Source organism: Adiantum capillus-veneris, chromosome 22, assembly GCF_014529385.1.
Source record: "Adiantum capillus-veneris isolate H3 chromosome 22, ASM1452938v2, whole genome shotgun sequence".
Lineage (NCBI taxonomy): Eukaryota > Viridiplantae > Streptophyta > Polypodiopsida > Polypodiales > Pteridaceae > Adiantum > Adiantum capillus-veneris.
In genome coordinates, this window is record NC_140952.1 from 15,039,449 (window position 1) to 15,064,879 (window position 25,431).

The 25,431-nt window shown below is 46.3% G+C and overlaps 2 protein-coding genes across 5 annotated transcripts in view; one reads left to right on the top strand and one right to left on the bottom strand.

The window, feature by feature from the left end:
• Nucleotides 1–25,431, bottom strand: part of LOC147428949 (fanconi anemia group F protein (FANCF)) — a 163,005-nt gene that overhangs the window by 9,732 nt on the left and 127,842 nt on the right. The gene's annotated exons all lie outside the window — the stretch shown is intronic.
• Nucleotides 4,993–24,454, top strand: LOC147428950 (uncharacterized). The gene is made up of 5 exons (XM_086496071.1): nucleotides 4,993–5,085; nucleotides 5,148–5,610; nucleotides 22,407–23,190; nucleotides 23,368–23,917; nucleotides 24,146–24,454. The coding sequence occupies exons 1-5, from the start codon at nucleotides 4,993–4,995 to the stop codon at nucleotides 24,452–24,454; spliced, it is 2,199 nt and encodes a 732-aa protein (XP_086352197.1).

A 25,431-nucleotide genomic window follows, 5' to 3' on the forward strand; every position in this document is an offset into this window, starting at 1 on the left:
TAAGATATTGATGGGGCTTTCATCGAAGCAGTAGAGGACTTGCAAAAGCTTAACATACTAGAGCAAGCTCTAATCAAAGGAAACAAGCCCACAGCAGAGTCTATCTTGAAAAACACTTTTCAACAAGTGTCACTATACGACATGCTTCGACTTGATGCAAATTTTAGAAGTGACACCCTGTCCATCATCCAGTCTCTTTACCCTGGTGCAGGGCCTAGTGGCGGACACCTACCTGTGCAGACCTTGGAGTCCTACATGATTTCATATCCAGCTGCTCCCCTCACCGACTATAAAAGTCCTCGTCTCACTGTGTCTATTCTTGGACATCAATTCTTAGGCGTCATAGTGGATGGTGGATCTGGGATCAATCTGATGCCAAAATTTACTATGTTGGCCTTAGGCTTGCAGCCTAACCGCCCTGCCCCATTCACTGTTACATTGGCAGACCAGAGGACAGTCTACCCTGTGGGCATAGTAGAGAGGGTGTCTCTGATGATACAAGACTTCACATTTAGCTTATAAGCTCAACCCAAAGTATGCAGAGGCTGTTAAGTTAGAGCTCGAAAAAATGCAAGAGGCAGGGATCATTGTGCCTGTGGAGCACTCTGAGTGGTTATCACCCATGGTGATAGCGCCTAAGAAGCAGTCCAACAAAATCCGGGTGTGCGTAGATTACCGTGCTCTGAATAAGGTAACTATCCCAGATGGTTTCCCAACACCTTTCATTGAGCGTGTGCTCGAAGATGTAGCAGGACATGTTTTGTACAGTTTCATGGATAGGTTTAGTGGATACAATCAATTGGGCATCCATCCAAGTGATCAGCTGAAAACGGCTTTTGTGACTCCCTGGGGTATTTTTATCTACACTAGAATGTCTTTTGGGTTGAAAGACGCTCCACCTTCTTTCAATCGAGCGGTGTATCTAATCATTTGTCCTTTGCTTACGGATCATCTTCGCATCTTCATGGACGATTTTTCAACTTTCTCAGGTGCTCAGTGTTCAACCCCAGTGGAAAATTTAGAGGAACACCTGGCTCAGCTCTCTACTGTCTTCCTCAGGTGCAGAGAGGCACGGCTAAAACTCAATCCTAACAAATGTCACTTTTTGGTCATTGAAGCCACACTTCTAGGCCATGTGGTGTCTGCCAAAGGTTTAGCACCAGACCAAGAGAAGATCGTGGCAATCTTGATGTTACCACCTCCTATCAATCCGAAAGGTGTTCAGAGCTTTGTAGCCCACACAGGATATCATCGTAGGTTCATAAGGATGTATGCACATGTGGCTGAACCATTGACCCGACTGACTAGTGCTACAATACCCTTTAAATGGTTAAAACCTGAGGCTGAAGCATTTGAATACCTCAAAAAGCATCTCACTGAAGCACCTATTTTAGTGGCTCCAGATTGGTCTCTTCCTTTTCATGTGCATACGGATGCCAGTCAGCTGGCTGTGGGGGCTGTGCTGACTCAGCCTAGTAAAGAGTACAACCTGGATCGCCCTGTTCACTATGCAAGTCGCCTGCTCACCAAAGCAGAGCGCAACTACAGCACCACAGAAGAGAAGGTTTGGCTATGGTGTATTCTTTACAAAAGTTTCGTCATTACTTATTAGGGGTTCACTTCACTATCATCACAGATCATCATGCGCTACGCTATCTTCTAAATAAACCCCAAGTTGCAGGAAGAGTGTGGAGATGGCTACTCATATTCCAGGAGTTCGACTTCGAAGTAGTTCTTAGTCCAGGCAAGCGGCACGTCATGGCCGACCATCTCTCTCGCATACACACAGGTGAGCCCAATACTGGGGTTGATGATGATTTTCCCAGAATGGTATGCAGATGTGTTACATCTGCTCTCTACTGGCCTCTATCCTGAGAATGCTACTCCCTTGCAAAAAAGAAGACTCTTGCTGAAGTCTAGACCGTTCTCTTTGATTGGTGGCCAGCTCTACAAATCCGGGCCAGATGGTGTGCTACACAGGTGCGTCTCCCCTCATGAAGTAGACCACATTCTGGAGGATGCACACAGTGGTCCTACAGGTGGACACTACTCTGGTCACATCACGGCACAAAAAATCTTACAGACGGGCTTGTGGTGGCCCTATATATTTCGAGATGCTATTGCTCATGTCAAGAGTTGTGATGCCTACCAGCGATGTGCGCCTAAGCCTAGCAAGCAATCAAATCGCCCTCTCCAGGTATCGATGGCGTGGTTGCCCTTTGAGAGATGGGGTTTAGACTTTGTTGGTCCAGTTACTCCATCTGCTCAACCAGGCAATCGTAAGTATCTCTTGGTAGCAACAGATTGTGCAACGAAATGGGCCGAAGTGGTGGCTACCATCGACTGCACAGCCGCCACTGTCGTAAAATTTTTGTATGAAAATATTTTTTGTAGGTTTGGGTGTCCTTTGGAAGTCACCAGTGATCGAGGTAGTCATTTTGCCAATGATTTGATCTCCACTCTCCTCACGAATTACAAGATTTTTCATCGCAAATCTTGCTCTTACTATCCTAGAGCAAATGGGCAGGCTGAAAGCACCAACAAAGTGCTAATCGCGCTTCTTAAGAGAGCTTGTCATCTGCATCCAACCTCTTGGGCTCAGGCTATCCTCGGCACAGTTTGGGCTTATCGCACCTCCTTCAAGGCAACCACTAACTACACCCCATTCTAGCTAGCCTTTATGAGTTCAACTCAGGTTCAGCAAGAGTGGGAAGCGTTCGTGTCACAATTGGGAGTGCTTCAGCAAACCTCTCGCGACTCTCAATGTTAGAAGAAAGCAGGAGATTAGCTTCACATGCTCTCCAAGCAGAGCAAATTCGTCGCAAAGCGTGGCATGATCGCCATCTCCGAAGGCCGAAAATAATGCAGGGCTCGTTGGTGCTACTCTATCAAGCTAAGTATCTGAAGAAAGCTAAGAAGTTGATCCCAGCTTGTCAAGGGTCCTTCAGAGTACAGGAGATTTTGCCAGAGGAGATTTTGCCACAGGGGGCTGTCTAGTTAGTCACTTTGGAAGGCGTTCCTTTGCCACTGGTAAATGGCTCCCGAATCAAATGCTATTACTCCTCTGAGTAAAGTGTCTGCAACTATTCCGCCAACTATTCCGCCATCTGTAGGTTCTAGGTCCCATCTCTCTCCTCCCCACTATCTTTCCATCAGAACGGGTGTTCTGTTTATTGTCTCAGTTTCTGCTATGTCTGTAAGTTTCCGCCTTTCCTCTAAGATATCTTTTCTCCACTAAGTCTTGGTAATTGGGTATTGTCGTGAACTTCTACAGTCCAATCACTCCTCCTCTAATCGTTTCTATCCTCAGTGTTAATTGCTCTTAAGTGCTAAGGTTTGTTCGGGAGTCTCCAAAAGTCGTGATTTTGTTCAGTTTGAACAAGTGTAATTGCTTAGATGGCGATTGAGACAGGGTAATCAAGGACTTGGACTTAATGAGGCTCACAATGCAAAACTCTCTATGTGAAGAATATGGCGGAGTATGTCAAAAAACTTTTGGTCCCATTAGCAGTGCAGCTAGTATTCTAGCTGCAGGAAGGGGCCATTAGAGTTCTGGACTTTTGACTCCAAAACTTGCTTGAGAACCTACACTGACCACTGCATCATTCTCTTCTCGGTTGACCACTGCATCCTTCTCTTCTCGGTTATCTGCGCCACCTTTACTCTCTCCCTGGACCCTATCCCTCACCCCCTCGACCCTAACTTACCCTAACCCCCTCCCCTTCAATTCTCGACCCTACCCTCCCCTTACTCCCCCCCTACCGTACCTAAAACCCCTCGCCCCTACCCTCCCTTCATCCCCTCGTCCCTACCCTACCCCACCCACCCTACCCAACGTCGCCCCTACCCTCTACGTCCACTGCTCAGCTGCACACTCTAGGTCTCACAGCATTGGCTGATGCCAATCTACCTAACACTGTTCCTGTGGAGATGATACATCTAATGTTGAAGGATTTTCCCAAAGTAAGGGGCCACAAGTTGATAGCTGAGAGGCTTGGCCATGCCATGGAAATGACTAGCTTTCCATCTGTGAAGCCGGCTACACGCACTTTCTCTAAGCTGTCCAAGGATACCACAATTCAAGCATGTCAAGAATTGCTCAGTTCGGATCACCCAAACTATGAAAGAAACAAACGGATTCTGGCAATCTTCAGGTATTACTTTCTCGCTAGAGAAGCCAAAGAAGATAAAGAAAAAAGTGATCTTCCCACTATCTTCTCCCACTGCAACGGCCTCTACTGTTTAATCCACACCATACCCTGTGGATTCCACCAGATTCTCTTCACCTCATTGCAGTCTAGGGCTAAAAGATTTCGGGCCCAAGTGCAATCTGTGCAGTTAAGCTTCAAATGTTTTGCAGCACCTCTTTTGGCATAGGTCATAAATATTGAAGATCCACAGGAACCCTCGAAAGGGAAAAGAAAATCGGTAAGCATTCAGGCTGACCCTACAGTTACCAAGAGAAAGAAGATAAAGACAAAAGTGGCGAAGGATACAGTGCATTCTTTACTCTCCTTGTCAGTTTCAGAGAGCCAGCAGACTAGGGTGACGCGTCTTCCTAGTCACACTCCATCTACTTCTACCCCTAGTTCTATTGTGCCAGCAGCACCAGTGTCTACAGCACCAGCACCAGTCTCTACTTCCGCCCCTCCCCAGAGAAGGGTGGCCGCTGCGATCTTACAGGATCCTCTCCCTTCTTCTCCCATCTTCACTCCTACTCAAGTCAACATATCTCACTCTCCATCTACAATAACCATATCAGAGGTACCTACCACACCAGATATACCACCTCCTACCTCACCGGCTGTGCCACTTACACGTCCTCCAGCATCCCATGCATCTGAGGGATCTTCAAGGATGCTCGACTCTACTTCTCTGTTTCAGCTTTCTGAGAAGTTACTTTAGGACTCACGGGCTGCTATTGCCACCATAGAACTAGGTACAGAGCAGCTAGCTGCCACACACCAGCGTCACTCCGCCACATATGCAGCTATGGAAGGATCTCTGAGAGTCGATGAGAGCACCATCGCCGATAGGAATGCCACTATTTTCGCACTCCAACAGGCACTCAAGTTAAAGTCTCAAGTGATTAGTGACCTTCAAAATCAAGTACAAGGATTTAGAGAATTGCTCTTACATGAAAATAGGGCAACACAGCCTACGATGATGGGTATGGGATATGGGTGGACTGGAGCAGGTACACCAGTGCAACATGCAGCACCGGGTCCTTCTCAGCAGTTTATGGGACTTTATTCACAGACTTCAATCTGTTCCTATTCAGTACTACAATCAACAGCAACAATATCCTCCTGGGGTTTCAATCGTCACCATTGCCTCAGATGCAAAATATGACTTGTTGTGACAGAGTTGCTGGAGCACATCGCCATGGCTGTGTTACTCGACGTCCTCAGTACACTACAGGACAGGTGCTACTGTCTGCCCAGCAGCAAGTGGCTGGTCATTTTCCAGCAAGCACACTTACTAACACGAGAGCTCACATACAGCATGGCCCCACAATCGATTTGATGGCTCCGCCTCCAAAGACTGATACTTCGGATGTAGCAGTGGCTACCACTATCTCTCGGATGACACATTCAGGAGCTCACCATTGTACATACTAGTAGTTTTCTTTCACAGTTTCAGTCTCCCTCTCACCGAGACGGTGAGCGATCTTGTGGCGGGCAACCTGTAGTAGCAGGGCTACAGTGTCACTTCACAAGACAGGCGCACAGTTGGACAGTTAGTCACAGTTGGTCTGGTCCACACTTGACGGACCCTCTGGGCTGGGGGTGACACGTGGCAGGGTACCGACGGTGGTCTAGTGGACATCGTGGCCAAGTCACCGCCACCACACAGTTTGGAGATAGACTTAGCTGACTGGACATTTATGAGCCGTTGGTGGCTCTTTATGGTTGTACATATGAGTAGTCGTTGGAGCCAGTGCGATTATCTTGTACGTAGTCATCTAGAGTGAGTCTATGCATAGAGCACTACTTCACCCTCCCTGCACATCTGAGCCTCGACACCCCCATTGTACCTGTGAGTCCTGGGCTGGAGCTGAGTGTGCTGCCATGCCAGAGTCTGTATCAGTCTTTGAGAGAGTCGAGTCATATGTTCTGGTCTGCTGTTGTGTCTTTGTGAGCTGTGTTGACGTCTATTGTTTCCTTTCTGTTCAGTCTATTTGAGTGAGATTGTCACGCACATTGCACTGCCATGCCAAAGTCTACATCAGTCTTTGAGAGAGTCGAGTCATATGTTCTGGTCAGTTGTTGTGTCTTTGTGAGCTTTGTTGACGTCTATTGTTTCCTTTCTGTTCAGTCTATTTGAGTGAGATTGTCACGCACATTGCATTGAGGACCACCCACTGTAGAGAGCACGACACATTATCCGCGCTACAGAGGGAGAAAGAGAAAATTGCTTTCTATAGGGGAGGGAGAGTAGTGGTGTTGGAAAAGCACACCGCATGACGGTGTGAGACCTATGGGACCAGTCTTAAAGTGGCAGCATGGAATTGTAACGGATCAATGAAGCTAGATGTAGACGCATTTGAGGATAGCTTTAATGAAAGAGACATTATTTTTTACTCAGAAACGCATCAGACTACTGGCGGCACATTACCTAGAGTGATACCATTGGGAGACTACCTGTAGGCAAGATGGGAGATCAAAGAGGACGGGGGTCAGGAGAGGTGTGGCAGTCCTATTCAGGGAGGAGCTTCAACCCCTCATTCATATCGTTTGGAGAGATGAGCACGCCACATATATGTGGGTCAGAGTGAGAGCGGAGACAGGGAGGCCACTCTACATTGCAATATGCTATCTTGCCCCCAACACATGTCATTATGCATCCCCCAAGGGACAGCCACCCTACATGATATTGGATGAGGACATACGGGAGTTCTCTAGGGATGGAGATGTCATTCTTTTGGGAGACTTTAATGCCAAAAAAGGCTACTATCAGACAACTTTCTACGATACCTTAGAGGAATTGTTGAGAGAATTGGATGTCAGTGATTTGGAATTGGTCAGGTGTTCGCAGGATGAAGAGCACATTAGATATGGAGGATATCTGACAGAGTTGGAGACTACACATGGACTGGCCATCTTGAATGGCCTCCCGATACGCTTTTACTTCGGAGACTGATTCTGTCTACATAGATGGTATCTACAAAAGCTTATGCACAAAGGATCCGGGGAGACCTCTAGGGGAGCTCACTTATATATTGACAGAGACACTACAGGATGCAGCAGCAGAGGCATACCCACACACTGAGCCTCGGCAGCGCCAACGTTGTGGGAGCGTGTTGGGTTAAAGACCTAAATAACCCCTTTTTGTACATTTTTATACTTTGTCCAGGTTCAATATGAACCTGGACACATTTTTTAAAGGTCACTTATAATAAAAGTGGAAAAACCCAAAACTCAATTATTGAGTTTTCCCCAAAAACGTGAGCTCTCTCTCTCTCTCCCTCTTCTTCTGCTAGCGCTTCCTCTCCTGTTGCTCTTCGCCTCCCCTCTCTGCACACACATTGCACTTTCTCGCGTGCTCTTTCACTTGCACACACCGCCACGCGCTCATCAACTGGTATCAGAGCCCGATTAGGGTTTGCCCCCAAACCTGCAAACGCTAAATTTCAGCCAAGAAGGTCAACTTTATCGCGAGATTTTGCAATTTCGTCGCCAAAGGACTCGTCCCCGGACACTAGAGAGCTCCCAGCAACCCAAATTGACCTAAAACAGGCTGAAATTAGGTCAAAAACAGGAAATTACAGGCTATGACAGCGAAAATACAGGTTTTGCAAATGATGTATTAAAGTGTGGGAATACTTTTTGCTAAGTCCCCGCTACCCGAAAACCCTGAAATTGCCAAAAAACAAGCCCTAAAACAGGTGTTCTAAGCAAATTTCAGATTTACGCAGGTTTTTGCAAGTGTTTTTATGGTGTGATTACATTCGGGAAAGTGCAAATTGATGCAATCTACGCACATTTGACAAATTTTGTCGATGTATGACCATTTGTGGCTCAATTTCATGCAATTTTGATGCTACAAATTGGGGCTTTGGGGCTTACATGCTTCTAAAGGCCACATGTGTATTAGCCTTATGTATGTCTTCTGAGACTAAAAACAACTAAATTCATTGTTTTCGAGTACAAATTTGCTTGCTGAAATTTCTTGCGCATAAATTTCAGAAATTGAATTTTGTGCCCAAAACGTCCTATTTTGCCCCAAATTGCTCCTGTGACCATTTGGAGCTGTAGTGCACATCTCTGTGAGACTATACTCCGATTTTTGCGCATTTTGCTCAAAAATTCAGCGTATTATCTCTCTTATTTCGTGCAACTATGGCCTCATCTTCTTCGGATGTGAAGAACCTCTTCGAGATTAGAAGGTTTGATGGTACAGGTTTTAATCTTTGGAAAGACAGGATTCAGGGAATCCTATTTCTTAAGGATTGCGAAGGGGCACTTGAACAGGTGAAGCCACAAAATATGACAGATGAAGCAAGGGTTAGCATGAATAGGAAAGCCGTTACATACATTAAAATGGCCATGACAGATGAGGCCGTCATTGATGTGAAAGGTCTCACGACTGCTTTTGATGTGTGGGAGAAGTTAAAGGGAATGTATGAAAATACAACGCCTGTCAACCAGGTGCACTGATGCGAAAACTTGTTGGCATGCAACTAGATGAGTCCAAGAGCGCGGCAGAGCACTTGTCATAGTTCGCAGGTACTTTGTCGCAGTTACAAGATTCTGGCTTGCCCCCTTTTGATGATAAGCTGAAAGCTATCTTCTTGCTTATGACCTTACCTGAGTCATGGGAAACTTTGGTGGTTTCATTGTCCAATAACCCCAATTTGACCTTTGATGATGTTAGGGGTTCTATCTTGAATGAAGAAATCAGGAGGAAAGCAAGTGGAGAGGGAGGCAGCTCTGCCAACATGGTTAGAGGCAGGACAGAAAAGAAGAATGCTTATGCACAAAGGAGTAAGAGTAAGAGTAAAGAAAGGGGAAATGCAAGCAAAGGCAAGGGTGATGTGACTTGCTATCAATGTGGCAGGAAAGGTCACAAGAAACCCGATTGCAGGTACTATAAAGCTGAGTTAGAAAGAAAAAAGAATGGCGGAGACAAAAAGAAAGAGAAGAAGGAAGTCAAGGCAGATGCACATGATAGCTCAAAGGACAAAGAGAAGGCCAATGTGGCTTCTAGTGTCGTGATTGAGGAGCTGTCAGATGTAGAGGACATCTTGTGTGCCACTTTGTCAGGTGATGATGCTTATGACTTTGATGCCTCTCTAAATGTTCATTCACAGGACATGCAGATCACCAAGAGTGATCTTATTGATGCTTTATTGACTGTCAATGATGCATTGTCCCAGACTTGGATTGTTGATTCCGGTGCTTCATTTCATGTGACTCCTATCAAGGAGTGTTTCTCTACTTTTGATGCGGGCAAGCGTGGCCATGTATACCTTGGAAACAATCATGCATGTTCCATTGAGGGTATTGACACTGTGCATCTCTCCATAGATGGCACAAATGAGCTTATCTTGCATGATGTTTGATATGTGCCGAGAATCAAGAAGAGTTTGTTTTCTGTTGGTCAGATGGATATGCATGGTTACAGCATCTTGTTTGAGAGAGGGTCATGGAAAATGACTACAGGCTCAAGGCTGATTGTAAAGGGCACAAAGAAAGGGACACTTTACTGCATGCATGGAAAGGCCGTGTTGGGCAAGTTTATTGCATTGGCTGAAATTAACTCTCACATGGAGTTGTGGCACAAGAGGCTTGGCCATATGAGCCAAAAGGGTCTTTCTAAGCTTTGTACTTTGAACAAGCTTGATGCTAAAGGCACAAAGCTTGACTTTTGTAATGAATGTCAATATGGCAAGCAAGTAAAGCGTTCTTATTACTCTGGTGTCTCTCGTAAATCTTGTGTGCTTGATCTTGTACATTCTGATGTATGTAGCATGCCTACTAAGTCTATGGGTGGTGCATGTTATTTTGTCTCCTTTGTTGATGATCATTCTAGGAAAATTTGGGTTTATTTGCTTAAGTCTAAGTTTAAGAGATTTCATGCATTTGTGACCACCCAAACTGGTTGAAAGCTAAAATGCTTGCGTACAGACAATGGGGGGGAGTACACAAGTGCTGAATTTAACAAGTTTTGTGAAAATTTGGGCATTAAGAGGGAGCTTACTGTGCCATACAGCCCCTCTTCTAATGGTGTGGCTGAAAGATTCAATAGGACACTTTGTGAGAGGGTGAGATGCATGCTGTCCACAGCTAATCTCTCTCATGGATTTTGGGGAGAAGCTTTGAAAATTGCAGTGCATATATGCAACCGATCCCCTCGCATGTCTTTGAAAGGTGACATCCCTGAAGAGGTTTGGTCTGGCAAGCCTGCTTCATATGATCACTTACGCATTTTTGGTTGCAAAGCTTTTGTGCATGTTAGACCTGAGTTGAGGAGTAAACTAGATGCGAAGTCCATTAAAGGCCTCTTCATGGGATATGGTGAAGAAGGCGAAATGGGCTACTGGATTTGGTTACCTCAGCTCAAAAGGGTTGTACGTAGCCAAGATGTTGTTTTTAATGAGGCAAGGCTGCTTCGAAACAATTGTGCCTCAAAGCATGACCATAAAAGGGTGAAATTTCAGCATGACCAGCCACCTGTTAGGCCTATTTTTGACCCTCAGGATGCACCACAAATGGCTGAAAATGTAGATGATCCAGTGGTGTTTGAGCCAAATGATGTTGAACAGCAAATTGAGGCTCCTGAAAGGCATTTGCAGCCAAGAAACAATGCTAAAAATGGTGCTGAAAATAATGTACAGCAGCCCATTGTTGATGATTTTGTAGTGCCACCTGATGTAAACCCATTGCCGGATAATGTGGATCATTGGGTGAGACGGTCTACTCGTCAAAGACGGCCTGTGAGTCGATATGACCCCTCTTTGCATTACATTATATGTTGACAAATGAGAGAAATCCTCTTACGTACAAAGAGGCAAAGACATGTGAGCACAGCGACAAGTGGGAGCTTGCTATGTAGGAAGAGATTAAAGCTTTGCATGCTAATCATACTTGGGATTTGGTTGAATTGCCCAAAGGAAGGAAGGCTATTCCTAACAAATGGGTGTATAAAATCAAGACTGTTGATGCAAAACCCAAGTATAAGGCAAGGCTTGTGGCAAAGGGATATGTTCAAACCAAGGGCATAGACTTTCAAGAAGTGTTCTCTTCTGTTGTGAAGATGACCACTTTGCGTGTACTGTTTGCCATAGTGGCTGCTCTTGATTTGGAAATGGACCAAATGGATGTACATACTGCTTTCTTGCATGGTGATGTGGAAGAAGAGCTTTACATGAAGCAACCCGAGGGTTTTGTTATCCCTAGCAAGGAACATTTGGTATGTATGCTCAATAGAAGCTTGTATGGGCTGAAACAATCATGTAGACAGTGGTACAAGAAGTTTGATCGCTTCATGCTTAAACATGGTTACAAAAGAAGCCATGTAGACCATTGTTTGTATACTAAACGTGATGAGGATGGCAGCCCTATCATTCTTGTGCTCTATGTAAACGATATGTTGATAGCTGCAAAGAAAAGAAGCACTGTTGATGCTCTTAAAGGGCAGCTGCAATCTGCGTTTTCAATGAAAGACCTTGGGGCAGCTGAACATATACTTGGAGTGCGTGTTACACGGCAAAGAGACAAGCGCCTATTGTATTTGTCGCAAGAAAAGTACATTGAAAAGGTGCTGGACAGATTTAACATGGCTGAAGCAAAGCCTCTTGGTGTGCCATTACAGCCATATGTTAAAATCTCCAAGGATGATTGTCCCAAGTCAAAGGAAGAAGCCAATGACATGCAAAGTGTGCCTTATGCTTCAGCTTGTGGTTCACTTATGTATGCTATGGTTGCTACTAGGCCTGACATAGCCCATGAAGTGGGCGTTGTGAGCCGGTTTATGGCTAATCCAAGCAGGTTGCATTGGGATGCAGTGAAGTCCATTATGAGGTACTTGAAAGGGACTAAAAACAAATGCCTCTGCTATGGTAAAGGACCAATGGAGTTGAAGGGATTTTGTGACTCTGACATGGCTGGTGATGTGGATACACGGAAATCCACAAGTGGCTATGTATTTACTCTTGCGGGAGGTGCTGTTTCATGGTGTTCTAGATTGCAAAAGATTGTTGCATTGTCTACGACACAGGCTGAATATATTTCAGCCACTGAGGCTTCCAAAGAAGCTATTTGGTTAGCACGCCTATGCAGTGAGTTTGGTTTGCCTGCCAAGGCACCTATGCTTGGTTGTGATAGCCAGAGTGCCGTTTGTCTGGCAAAGAACGCCATGTTTCATGCACGCACAAAGCATATTGATGTGCGGTATCACTTCATACGAGAAGTGCTTGAGGATGGCCTTATTACATTGGTTAAGGTCCATATATCACAAAATCTAGCCGATGCTCTCACTAAGTGCTTACCCAAAGCACAACATCATCTATGCATAGAGATGGTGGGAGTCACGTAGCTTAAAGGCGCCATTTACGCCTTTAAGTGGGAGGTTGTTGGGTTAAAGGCCTAAATAACCCCTTTCTGTACATTTTTATACTTTGTCCAGGTTCAATATGACACATTTTTTTAAGGCCACTTATAATAAACGTGGAAAAACCCAAAACTCAATTATTGAGTTTTCCCCAAAAACGTGAGCTCTCTGTCTCTCTCCCTCTTCTTTTGCTAGCGCTTCCTCTCCTGCTGCTCTTCGCCTCCCCTCTCTGCACACACACACTGTACTTCCTCGTGTGCTCTTTTACTTGCACACACCGCCGCGCGCTCATCAGAGCGTACCCCAAAATAGCTAGTATGATGAGGAGTGCAGAGAGACCAGAACCCAACTTCAGAGGGAGGTACTTCTAGGAGTCATTACTCACAGGCAATCACGGATTGCTTCTCGGCGTTTGGTACGACGAAAGAAGAGGGTGTTTCTAGCTCGACTAGAGCAGGATTTATATCAGTTGTTTTTGAACCAGGATTCAAACGAGGCATGGCAACTCTTCCATGAGCACTCTCCCCCACCAGTCATCAATTCTACGGAGGTATGGGGTCACTATGCATCACTATGCATCATCTCTCTACACACTCTTGGAGCCGCCACCTCTTCCAGATCCGCCAAAGCCATGCCTCATCACTATATCACACAGGTATGCTCAAATGGGATCAATGGTGGAGGAGGAAAACGCGGGGCGCGCCAATCGTGGACCGTCAGATTCGACGGCTGTCCCGAATTTACTAGTTTGCCCAAATGTACAAATTTGCCCCGAATTTTCTAATCGGCCCACATTTACAATATTGACATACTCGAATCCCCTATATTTCAACGAATGCATGCGGGTGTAGTGGTTAGTGCACATGGCTCGCAGTGGGGAGGTCGCGGGTTCAAGACATCGGTGCGGGGACTGCTCCGAATTTACAAGCCTACCCGAATTTACCAAATGTCCCGAATTTACAAATGTGCATCTGACGGTCCAAATCACCTCAATCGTAGATCCCATTTGAAGACGCCCGTGCGAGATAGTGTGGAGGAAAGCCATGCCCACACACATGTGCTTTCTTTACCGCCGAGATGGTAAAGAAAGCCATTGACAGGATGAGGACCAAGAGAACATATTATCACAATGGCCTGGTAGCGGAGCATTTTATACATGTTTGTAGAGCTTCTAGCAGTGATGTACAACCGTGCCATGTGAGAGGGCCTACCTGATACTTGGAGTTTGTCCACTATCATACCTATATTCAAGTCAGGGGATCTTATGGAGCCTGGTAACTACCGCACTATCATGATTGTTGGACACACTTGGAACGGTTGTACGCATCCATCCTTGAGCAACAATTGAGTAGATGCGCAGAGAGAGAGGGTATACGGGCAGCAGGACACGCGGGTTTCAGGAGAGGTTTCTCTACTCTTGATCATATTCTGACACTTAGAGCCATTATTGAGGAAGGAAGATCATGTGGGAGATGGCCCTATTATTGCTTTGTGGATTTCCGCAAAACCTTCGATACAGTGCCTAGAGCTAGATTGATGCGCAGACTGAAGGAGATGGAGGTACCTAAAGAGTTGATTTGGGGGATCATGGCTCTATACAAGTCATTAGCGGGGCATGTACACACTCTAGAGGGGATTTCTGATTTGGTTCACTCCACTATTGGGGTGAAACAAGGTTGCCCACTATCTCCTACACTATTTGGCATGTATGTGGATGAGGTTGCTAACTACATTGAGAGGGATGGTGACAAAGGAGCACCGTTGGCAAGGACATGGATCCCACTATTGTTATATGTTGATGATATTGTGTTGATTTATGAATCCCTGGAGGGGATGCAGCGCCTACCCAAGCTTGAGGTGCTTGTCGTGCTTGATGACTAAGGTGTAAGGTGTTCAAAAAGTCAACAACTATCTCTACAAGGAGGGGGCGAGCCCTACAAGAGGGGGCAAGAGAGAGAGAACACACACCCTCACACAAGGCAAGCTTGATACATAGAAAGCAAATAGGACACTTGTCAAGGTCCTCCTCATGGTGTGCTTAAAGCCTATTGGTTGGCCTCCCAAGTGGTCCAATGATAAATTAGTTAATTTAATTACTTGTTTTTGCATTTATCAAGTCCTCTCTCTGAAAGGGGAAGGGGGACACTTGTCCCAACACTAGCATGCTTGCCTCATGCTTGCTTGATATGCCTCTTGCTTGTGATTGGCTAGGCTTGGAGGGGTCCAATGAACTTCAAGCATAAGCTACAAGGGGGGGTTGACCAAGGAAGATAGGGGCATGCTTGGGGGGTATACTCTCCCACACACACTCACACACACTCTCATTGTGTGAAGTGCAAAGTGCAAGAGCTCCATCTTCTTCTCCAAGCTAGTAGAGAAGTTGAGAGCCTACACCAACACTCTTGCCGATGGAATGCAAATCCAACCAAGAGCCATGCTTCAATGCTTAAGCTTACCATCTTCTCCATCTTCATTACTACGCTATTATGTATGCTAGCAAGAAGAGTGATGATAAGTGGGGAACTAATTCTTTTTCCTATGAAATGTTTCTTCTTCCTCTTCCCTACCCTCATTCCCTCCTAGCTCTCTCCACCTCCGAAGGTGTTTGAGGCCTTGGGACTGAGGCTTGGGATAGTTAATGCTTTCCACAAAGTTTATGTTATGCTCGTGGTGCAAGAAGCTTTCCATCTTCATTGCATCACCTACGTCACAAGGAACACAAAGATTCTATTGTACCAAGTCTCTCTTGATGGGAGAAACTATAATACAAATGCCTATCGGAGGGGGGACCGGCTCCACATAAATCCATTCCTGAACTGTTGTCATGTTCTCTAAACTCTCTCTCTTGCAAAAGTATTGTTCATGCCAAGTTAACTAAATGATATGTTTATGTTGCTACCATCAATTAAGTTCACCCTCTATGCTCACAAAGTAATTCCACAAAAGTACTTTCTCTAATTTCCGCTACTCTCAAAGTTCATAGGCCATTTCCATTACATGGTGTTTAACACAACACCACAATGGGTGAGGAGGTCAGCACCCAAATTTACATATGGTGAGGAGACGATGGAGTATACAGATCAATATACCTATCTTCGAGTAGTCTTTAGTGGACCGGTGTTTTCATTGAGGAGAGCAGCAAAAACTAGATTGACAAAAGCTTATGCAGCCTTGGGAGGACTGGAGAAGATGTGTTCGCAAGTTTAGTTTCAAGAACCTCGAACAAAGTGTGCCTTTTTGACACTCTAGTGGCTTCCGCTATGCTTTATGGGGTTCAGATTTGGGAACCCTCGGTGGACCACTGTGGCAGATCTGGTAGCACTGATGGTTGGAGATGTTTGGAGAGGCCACTAGTCTCTATGATCTCTCGAATGATTTGGGCCAAGGCCTCAGTGCCACATGAGATTATTCGAGCCGAGCTAGCTGCCCCCCCTCTTGTGGTTGAGGCCCTTACTAGAATAGTTTCCTTCATGCATAATTTATGGGACCTTCCCAGAGACAAATATGCTCGGCTAGCACTTTAGCCATCTCGACAGTTAGCGCTACAGGGGGACACAACATGCCAGTATGGGCACATGACATGATGGTTTCAGTCACATGGCTTCAGCATGGATAGACTGCCTCCATTCCAGTACTCCTTGGATGCACCCTCCCTATCTCTCACAGGGATAGAGATCACTAGACTCATACGTCAAGATTTGATTCAGCTAGATACCGGGGGGATACAGTCGACACAAGAGTTGGACACGAAGATGGCTTTCTATAGAGAGCATCTTCTCCAACTAACAGAAGACGGATATGTGATCAGACTGGCCTATATGGACACTCATTTTTCCTATGGGATACGATGTGCTATTGTCTGATGCGCACATCATTGCATCGGCTAGAGATTGAGATCAGACTGACCTATATGGACACTCATTTATCTTATGTGATACGATGTGCTATTGGTCAGATGCGCACATCATGGCATCAGCTAGAGATTGAGACTGGCAGATTTAAGAGAATACCAGCGGAGACCAGGATATGACAATTGTGTCATATAGAGCAAGAGACAAAGTCACATCACATTTGTCATTGTCCGGTATACTATGAGATACGAGGCCGCTTTCATTGTCTATTCAAAGAGGGCTTTGGACAATTCGCTAGAGTCATGAGATATCAGGATCAGAGATGCCTCAGGTTGTTTTGTGCAGACACAAGGAGAGTCTCTTGAGGAGATTAGGCAGTGGGAGAAATTCACAGAGGAAGATCATTGACTTCTTTAGAGCAAGGACTCAACGGCCAGATGAGCATGCTTCACAACAGACTTCAGAGCCCACTTATACCAGAGGTATATTAGTTGACAAAACCATTGCGCTTGGGAGAGCTAGACTCCCACGTCTACGAGGGCGACCACGACATCAGCGGAGGCTCCATCAGAGGCAAGATGGGTGATACAACAAAATCTAGAAGCAGGAGAGTGAGGGAAGAAACTAGCAAAGAGCTAAAGCAGAAACAGGCCACCCTGACATCAAGAGGAGGACGAGAAATCCACCAAAGAATCTCCAATAGCCAACTTCACATCTCCAAAGCCGTACACAACAGTGCATCCCAGAAGAAGAGATATCACTGCCACAAGAAGGCTCTACAGAAAAATCCGAGAGAGAGAGAGAGAGAGAGAGAGAGAGAGAGAGAGAGAGAGAGAGAGAGAGAGAGAGAGAGAAATGAAATAAAATGAAATGTTATATTAACATCTTCAAAAGGCCAAAATGACCTATGAGACCAAAAAGTTACGAATGGTGAATCTAATACCATGTCTGAGTACGGAAATTACAAAGTTACAAAGAACTAACACTAAAACACTAAGGAAAAAGGAAATTGGGGGGGGGGGGGGGGGGGGGGGTTGTGGGTTCAGATGATATCTCTCATCGGTCGCTGTCGGATCTCATCGACCTTCTCCATGGTCAGTACTCTGGTTGGGCGTCTTGCATGTCGAGCTAGAGTGATTTGTATCTTCTGTTGCAGCCTTCGTCGGTAGTGGGCGACCCCCCGAGGTCGTGGGCGTCTAGATCTGCCAAGCTCAGTGGCTCGGTCAAGCAGCGTAGCTCTAGTATGAGTAGGCTCTGAGATCTGCTATAATGACTGCTCCATTGGCTCTCCTCTGGCTGGTGTAAAGAAATTTGTGATTCGTCTCAGAGCCTGTCTTTCCCTTGATGTCCTCAGCAAGCTCTCCCTAAGTCTGCGCAGCTCTAGCACGAACAATCCGAGACACCTCTGATCCTTGTATCTCATGACTCGAAAAAGGTCCAAAACCTTCTCTGAACAGGCAACGGAAGCGGTCGTGTATCTCATAGTATGCCGGGCAGTGACATGTGTAGTGCAGCTCTGTCTCTCGCTCTAAGTTACATAGGTGACATATCCTGGCCCCTGCCAGCACCCCTCGAAATCGGCCAGTCTCGATCTGGAGTTGATGTGAGGATGTGTGTATCTGTCCAATAGCACATCTTATCCCATGAGATAAGTGTGTATCCATGTATGCAAGCCTAGTCACAAAGCCGTGTTCCGTGAGTTGGAGAAGATGCTCTCTGTAGAAGGCCATCTTCGTGCCCAACTCCTGTGTCGGCTATATCCATGCGCGCCTCGTATCTAGCTGAATCAGATCCTGACGTATGAGTCTGGTGATCTCTGTCCGTGTGAGAGACAGGGAGGGTGCATCCAGAGACTATTGAAGCGGAGGTAATCTATCAATGTTGAGACCATGCGACTGAAACCATGCTGTCATCTGTCCATACCAACATGTTATTGCCTTGTAGAGCTAGTTGTCGAGATGACTCCAGGGCAAGCCGAGCGTATCTGTCCCTGATCCCATAGACCGTGCATAAAGGATACTGATCTAGTCAATGCCTCGACCACGAGGGGAGGAGCGGCTAGCTCGGCTCGGATAATCTCATGTGGTACTGAGGCCTTAGCCCGAATCATCCAAGCGATCATAGAGACCAGAGGCCTCTCCATACATCTCCATCCATCTGTGTTGCCAGATCTCCCATGGTGGTCTACTGAGGGTCTCCACACCTGAACTCCATAGAGCATAGCTGGAATCACTAGAGTGTCAAAAAGCCAAAGCTTTGTTCGCGGTTCTTGAAACTGAACCTGCGAACACATCCTCTCCAGTCCTCCCAAAGCTGCATATGCTCTCGTCAGTCTAGTCTCTGATGCTCTCCTTAGTGAAAACACCGGCCCACCGAAGACTACCCCAAGATAAGTATATGTATCTGTGTACTCCACAGTCTCCTAGCCATACGTAAATGTGGTGCCGACCCACTGTATTGACACACACACACACACACACACACACACACACACACACACACACACACACACACAAATGAAATGAAATGAAATGTAATAAAATGTTATATTAACGTCTTCAAAAGACCATAGTGACCTATGAGACCAAAAAGTTACAAGGTGGTGGATCTGATACAAAGTCAAAGTAACAAAATAACAACAGTACAAAACAAAGATATATAACAACAGCATCGATCGTTGGCGAATCTCATCAATTTCCTCCATGGTTAGTAGTCTAACCGGGCCTCGTGCATGCATGGCCAGCGTGCTCCGAATCTTCTGACGTAGCCTCCGTTGATGCTGTGTAGTCCTCCACAGTCGTGAGCGCCTGGATTTCCCCAGTTCAATCCCTCGGTCAATTAGTGTGCCTCTGGCGTGAGACGAGAGGGAGCTCTGCTGTGGGAGTGGCTGTGAAGAAGTCTGTGATCTGTCTTTGAGACTCGCTAGCCTCACCATTCATCAGGCTATCTCTGTGTCTGCGCAGCTTGAGCAAGAACAAACCGAGGCATCTCTGATCTTCGTATCCCATGACTCTTGAGAGTGGTCCAAAACCCTCTCTGAACAGGCAATGGAAGCGGCCTCGTATCTCGTAGTAGACGGGGCGGCGGCATGTATAACGCAGCTCTGTCTCAGGTTCCATGTCACACAAGGGGCATGTCCTGGCCTCTACTGGTACTCCGCTGTATCTCCTAGTCTCAATCCGCAATCCGCAGCTGGTGAGAAGATGTGCGTAACTAGCCAATAGCACATCGTATCCCATGAGACAAGTGGGTATCCCTGTATCTGCGTCTCGTCACAAAACCATCTTCCGTAAGCTGGAGAAGGTCGTCTCTGTAGAAAGCCATCTTCGTGGCCAATTCCTGTGCTGGTTGTATCCATGTCCTCCTAGTGTCTAGCAGGGTCAGGTCTTGGCCGATGAGCTTGGTGATCTCTGACTGGAATGGTGGCAGCCTGTCTATGCTGAACCCATGTCCCTGAAACCATGATGTCATCTCCCCATACCAGCATGTTGTATCTCCTTGTATGGCTAACTGTCGAGAGGACTCAAGTGCTATGCGAGCATATCTGTCTCTAGGGAGTTCCCATGTGCGGTTTATGAAGGAGACTGACCTGGTGAGCGCCTCCATCACAAGTGGGGGGGCCGCTAGCTCTGCTCGGATAATGGCCCGTGGTACTGATGCCTTGGCTCTAATGAGCCGCGAGATCATAGAGACGAGAGGTTTCTCCATGTTCCCCCATCCATCTGTGCGACCTGGCCTCCCGCGGCGATCGAACGAAGGTCCCCATATCTCAGCTCCATAGACCAATGCTGAAGCCACCAAAGTGTCAAAGAGCCAGAGCTTCATCCGGGGCTCTTGAAACTGAACCTGCGAACACATCTTCTCCAATCTACCCAATGCTGCGTGGGCGCTAGTCAGTCTAGTCTCTACTGCTCTTCTGAGTGAGAATGCAGGTCCGCTAAAAACCACTCCAAGGTAAGTGTAACCATCTGTGTACTCCACAGTCTCCTGGCCGTATGTGAATGTAGGTGCTGACCTCTTGATCCACTGGGGGGTGGTATTGAACATCATAACCTTGGTTTTACCAAGGTTGACAGACAACCCACTTTCATGGGCAAACGTATGCAAAGCATCCAATTGACGTTGCATTCCCTCTGGGGATTCGGAGATCAACACTATATCATCAGCATATAACAAAAGTGGGATCCATGTCCCTGCCAACTGTGCACCTCTATCCCCATCGCTCTCAATGTAGTCAGAAACCTCATCCACATACATACCGAAAAGAGTAGGAGAGAGCGGGCAGCCCTGCTTCACCCCAATAGTGGAGTGAACCGGTGTAGAAAGTCCCTCCGGGGTGCGTACATGCCCTACTACTGATCTGTACAATGCCATGATCCCCCAAATGAGCTCTGTGGGTACTTCCATTTCCTGTAATCTGCGCATCAATCTTGCTCTGGGTACTAGGTCAAAAGCTTTGCGGAAGTCCACAAAGCTACAATAGATCCGTCTCCCATGAGATCGACCTTCCTCAATGATGGCCCTGAGTGTCAAGATATGGTCAACAGTAGAGAAGCCTCTCCTGAACCCTGCCTGCCCAGTTGCACGAATTCCTTCCCTCTCTGCCCATCTACCCAGCTGATGCTCAAGAATGGATGCATACAACCGTGCCAGTGTGTGTCCAATCATGATAGTGCAATAATTCCCAGGCTCTATGGGGTCTCCTGTCTTGAAGATAGGTACGATCGTAGATAGGCTCCAAGTGTTCGGTAGGCCCTCACACATGGCACGGTTAAACATAATTGCTAGAAGCTCTGCTAGTAGGTCTTTGGCATGCATGAAATGCTCAGCGACTAAGCCATCATGGTCATATGCTCTCCCAGTCCTCATCTTGTCAATAGCTTTCTTCACCATCTCAACGGTGAAAAAAACAAATGTGTGTGGGCATGGATCGGGGGGGTTGAGGAGGGGCGGCTGTCCAAGTATTGTGTACAAAGATGATGCGTACTGACCCAGGGGGGGAGAGAGAGAGAGAGAGAGAGAGAGAAATGAAATGAAATGTTATATTAACGTCTTCAAAAGGCCAAAGTGACCTATGAGACCAGGAAGTTACAATGCGGTGTATTTGATATCAAGTCAGATTAACAAAATAAATTAAACTAGGGATAACAAGATATAAATACTGCCGAATCCTAAACTAAGCGGATAGGTGTGAGAGGCGAAAGGCGTGAATCGTGTGAACAGAGCTATACAATGTGTAGACAATTTGGGAGGGAAGTATCTGCATAGAGATCCATCTTCATCTGCACTCTGGACGACGAAAAAGTATGGCTCAAATCCTTTGCTGTAGCCTCCTTCGAAACTGTGTAGCTCCTCTTCTCCATCGGGGTCGTCTAGATCTCCCTAGCTCCAATGCACGGTCTATTAGAATGCCCGTAGTGTGGGTAGACCTCTCCACTGTTGGTTGCTCCTCTGTCTGTTCTTCTGGGTGTACAGTATCTAGTGTAAAGAAATGTGTGATCTGTCTCTAGGGTTGTCTCTCTTCAGCTCTCCTCAGTAAAGTTTCTCTATGCCTGTGTAGCTCAAGTAGATATAGCCCAAGACATCTCTGATCCTCATAAATCATGACCCTAGATAGTGGCCCGAAACCTTCTCTGAATAGACCATAGTTTTTTCCAGGCGCGTCCGATTGCCCAATCAGGCTTCCTCACGCGTGCGCGCATGGTTGCCGCATGGTTCAGTTTTTCGGACGCGAGCAGGGGATTTTTGACGCGTTGGCAAAAAAAACCCCGATTTGTCAAATGTGGCCCAAAACGCCTCTGCGCGAATTGTGAAAAACCTGCAGCCATCCCGTTTGTGCAGAGAGAGCCCCCATCAAAGCTTGAGAGCTGAGAGGACTCGAGACCGCGAGCCGGGAGCCCTACCCAGTGCCCACACACTCTCCCGCGCGCGGCTGATTCTTCACCTACGCCGTCCGTTACTCATGAGGCCTCCACTTTGTCAAGGTTTGCAACTTTGCAGTGTGCACCTTGCAAACTTGCAGAATCCATATAGGCCGAGTGAACCGTCCCGAATGGCAGTATGTAGAATTATTTAAGCCTCAAAAGAAAGGGCAATTTACATGTAAATGCAAGTATTGTGGGCATACTTGGGACGGCGGTCCCTCCCGTATTCGTGCACATTTATTGTCCCTCTCTGGCTATGGTGTAGGCCCATGTGGACTGGTGCCAGAGGACGTCAAAGAGGTGGTCACAAGATTGCATGTAGATGTACAGAATGATGGGAAGGACCCAAATGCATTTGTAGATGCCTTGGTGGATGATTTGGGAGCTAATGCCTCTGCCTCAGGCTCAATGAGTACACATGCATCAGGGAGTGCTCATGTAAGTGCCAATGGGACTTCGGCTTCCAAATCAAATGTGGGGTCCTCGAGCAAGAAGAGGAAGGTTGCACAAGGGCCCTTGGCAAGTGCATTTAGCTTGCAAGCACGCAAGCAAGCAGATCAAGCCTTGCGCAGGTTTTTTTATGCAGAGGACATTCCTGAATGGAAAGTGCGAAGTCCTTTCTTTTTGGAAATGGTCAAGGCAATTGGACAAGTTGGTCCATCGTATGTGCTTCCCACATACAATGCTTTGCGCACCACAGAGTTAAATGATGAGGTTAAATGCATTGGTCATGAGATCATGGGTGTGCGCGAGAAATGGAAAAAACATGGATGCACAATTGTATGTGATGGATGGTCTCACACTAGACGCAGGTCTATCATTAACTTTCTTGCATGCTCTATACATGGTTCTATGTTTTTGAAATCTGTGGACACATCTGGGGAGACAAAGACATCAGAATTTATTTTCAAGCAGCTTAAGGATGTGATTATTGGGGTAGGACCCTCCAATGTTGTGCAGGTATGCATGGACAATGCAACTAATTGTGTTGGGGCCAGGCAAATGGTGGAAGAGAAATGGAAACACATTTTTTTCACGAGGTGTGCATGCCATTGCTTGGACCTCTTGTTTGAGGATATTGGGAAGCTCCCTTGGATTGCAAAAATTCTTGAAGATGCAACAAAGGTTGTCACATTTGTCACAAGGAAGTCCACTGTCTTGGCATTGTTTCGAATGCTTAGCAAGAAGGAATTGTTGAAGCCATCGGCCACTCGATTTGCCTACTACTTCATCATGTTGGCTAGTCTTGTGGATGAGAGATGTATGCAAGGTGTGCGTAGGCTTATGATTGATGCAAAATTTGTGAAAATGAAGGCATCCAGGACTACAAAGGCCATAGTGGTCTCGGACATTGTGTTTAATGCATCCTTTTGGCAAGAGGCCAAGTTGATTTTGAAGATTTGTGCTCCCATCTTGAAGATACTTCGTTTGGCTGATAGGGAAGGAGCCACCATGGGGCTTGTGTATGAGCTTACGGATCGCATGGTTGAGCAAATTCAAAACATGCAAGGTATTGATGCGGCAAGGATGCAAGAGATCAAGGACCTATGCGTTGATAGATGGAATATGATGCACACACCATTGCATGCTATGGGATACTTGTTGCATCCTATATGGCGAGGAAGAGGGAAATTCAATGATAGTGAGGTTCATGACGGGTGGATGACATTTTTGGACAGGTATACCAAGGGTGATTTGACCATGCAGGGTACCCTCATTGATGAGTTGGACACTTTCCTCACTGAAAGAAAGTCATTTGCTCATCCTATTGCAAAGGATCCAAAGAGAATGCAAGAGGGTGTAAAATGGTGGGAGACTTTTGGGGCTTGCACGCCCACATTGCAGACTCGTGCACTTAAGGTGCTTTCTCAAGGGACATGTGCCTTTCCATGTGAGAGAAATTGGAGCACCTTCTCTCTCATTCACACCAAGAGAAGAAATAGGTTACTTCCTGCTCATACTGAGAAGCTTGTCTACATGCACACCAACTTGAGGCTCTTATGCAAGATCAAAGAGCGCGGCTATGAGAGAATGGAGGTGACATTGGAGATGCTTAACAAAGAGAAGGATGAGTATCGCTTGCTTGAGTTGCAAGAGATTCAGGAGGCTATTGCGCACTGCTGATGTTATGGAGTCTCCTCCGATTAGCATGCCCAGTGATATTGGGACTTCATGCTCTGTTGCTGAGGATGAGGCTTGGGATGAGGATGAGGATGATGAGGGTGATGATGAGGAGGTGGCCTTTGATGAGAGTTGATGCTCATTGCATTTTGCTCTAGCCTCGGTCCTGACTCCTCTTAGCTCTACAGTCTACTTATGTTTTGGATTCACTATTTAGCATGGAGCGGCTGGACTCCACCCTCTAGGCTCTATTTATGTTTTGTCATTTGAATTTTGGAGTACTCAGTACACAGTCTTGGTTTTGGAGGCTCCATATTTTGCCATCTAGTATGATCATGATTCATTGATCATTTGATGTATCTATTGATCAGAGATCTTGATCTGTTTCTCGGCTCCCGACTCCTTGATTTAGCTAGATTCTACATTTTCAAGTTTCTATGATGTTTTAATGCATTATGTGGCTTTGGGCTACTCTCTAGAGTTTAGTGTTTTAATTTTAATTGCTATTTGTTATGAGATATATATATCTATACACTAATTTTTTAGTGCCGTATGGTATTCCACGTATGGAATCTTCGGGGGGTCTGAATCGGGCTTATATCGGGCTTCCATACCCGCCCGAGTGAGACGCATGGTTGCCGCATGAAAAAACTGTGGAATAGACAATGAAAACGGCGTCGTATCTCATAGTACACTGTGCAATGACATATGTAGTGTACCTCTGTCTCTGGCTCTAGATGGCATAAGCGGCATATCCTGCTATCTGCTGGTGCCCCTCTGAATCTGCCAGTCTCAATCTCGAGCTGATGTGAGGACATGCGTATCTGGCCAATGGCACATCGGATACCATGAGAAAGATGCCTATCCATATAGCTAGGTCGAATCACAAACCCATCCTCCGTGAGGTGGAGAAAATTCTCTCTATAGAAAGCCGTCTTTGTGCCCAACTCTTGTATCGGCTCTATCCATGTCCTCGTGTC

Bases quoted from the DNA above. Each gene is read 5' to 3' on its own strand.
- LOC147428950 (XM_086496071.1), top strand. From the start codon at position 4,993: ATGGAAGGATCTCTGAGAGTCGATGAGAGCACCATCGCCGATAGGAAT. The intron at 5,086-5,147 runs GTGATTAGTGAC...ACATGAAAATAG, and splicing joins CACTCAAGTTAAAGTCTCAA to GGCAACACAGCCTACGATGA. The intron at 23,191-23,367 runs GAAATCTGTGGA...CATTTTTTTCAC, and splicing joins ATACATGGTTCTATGTTTTT to GAGGTGTGCATGCCATTGCT.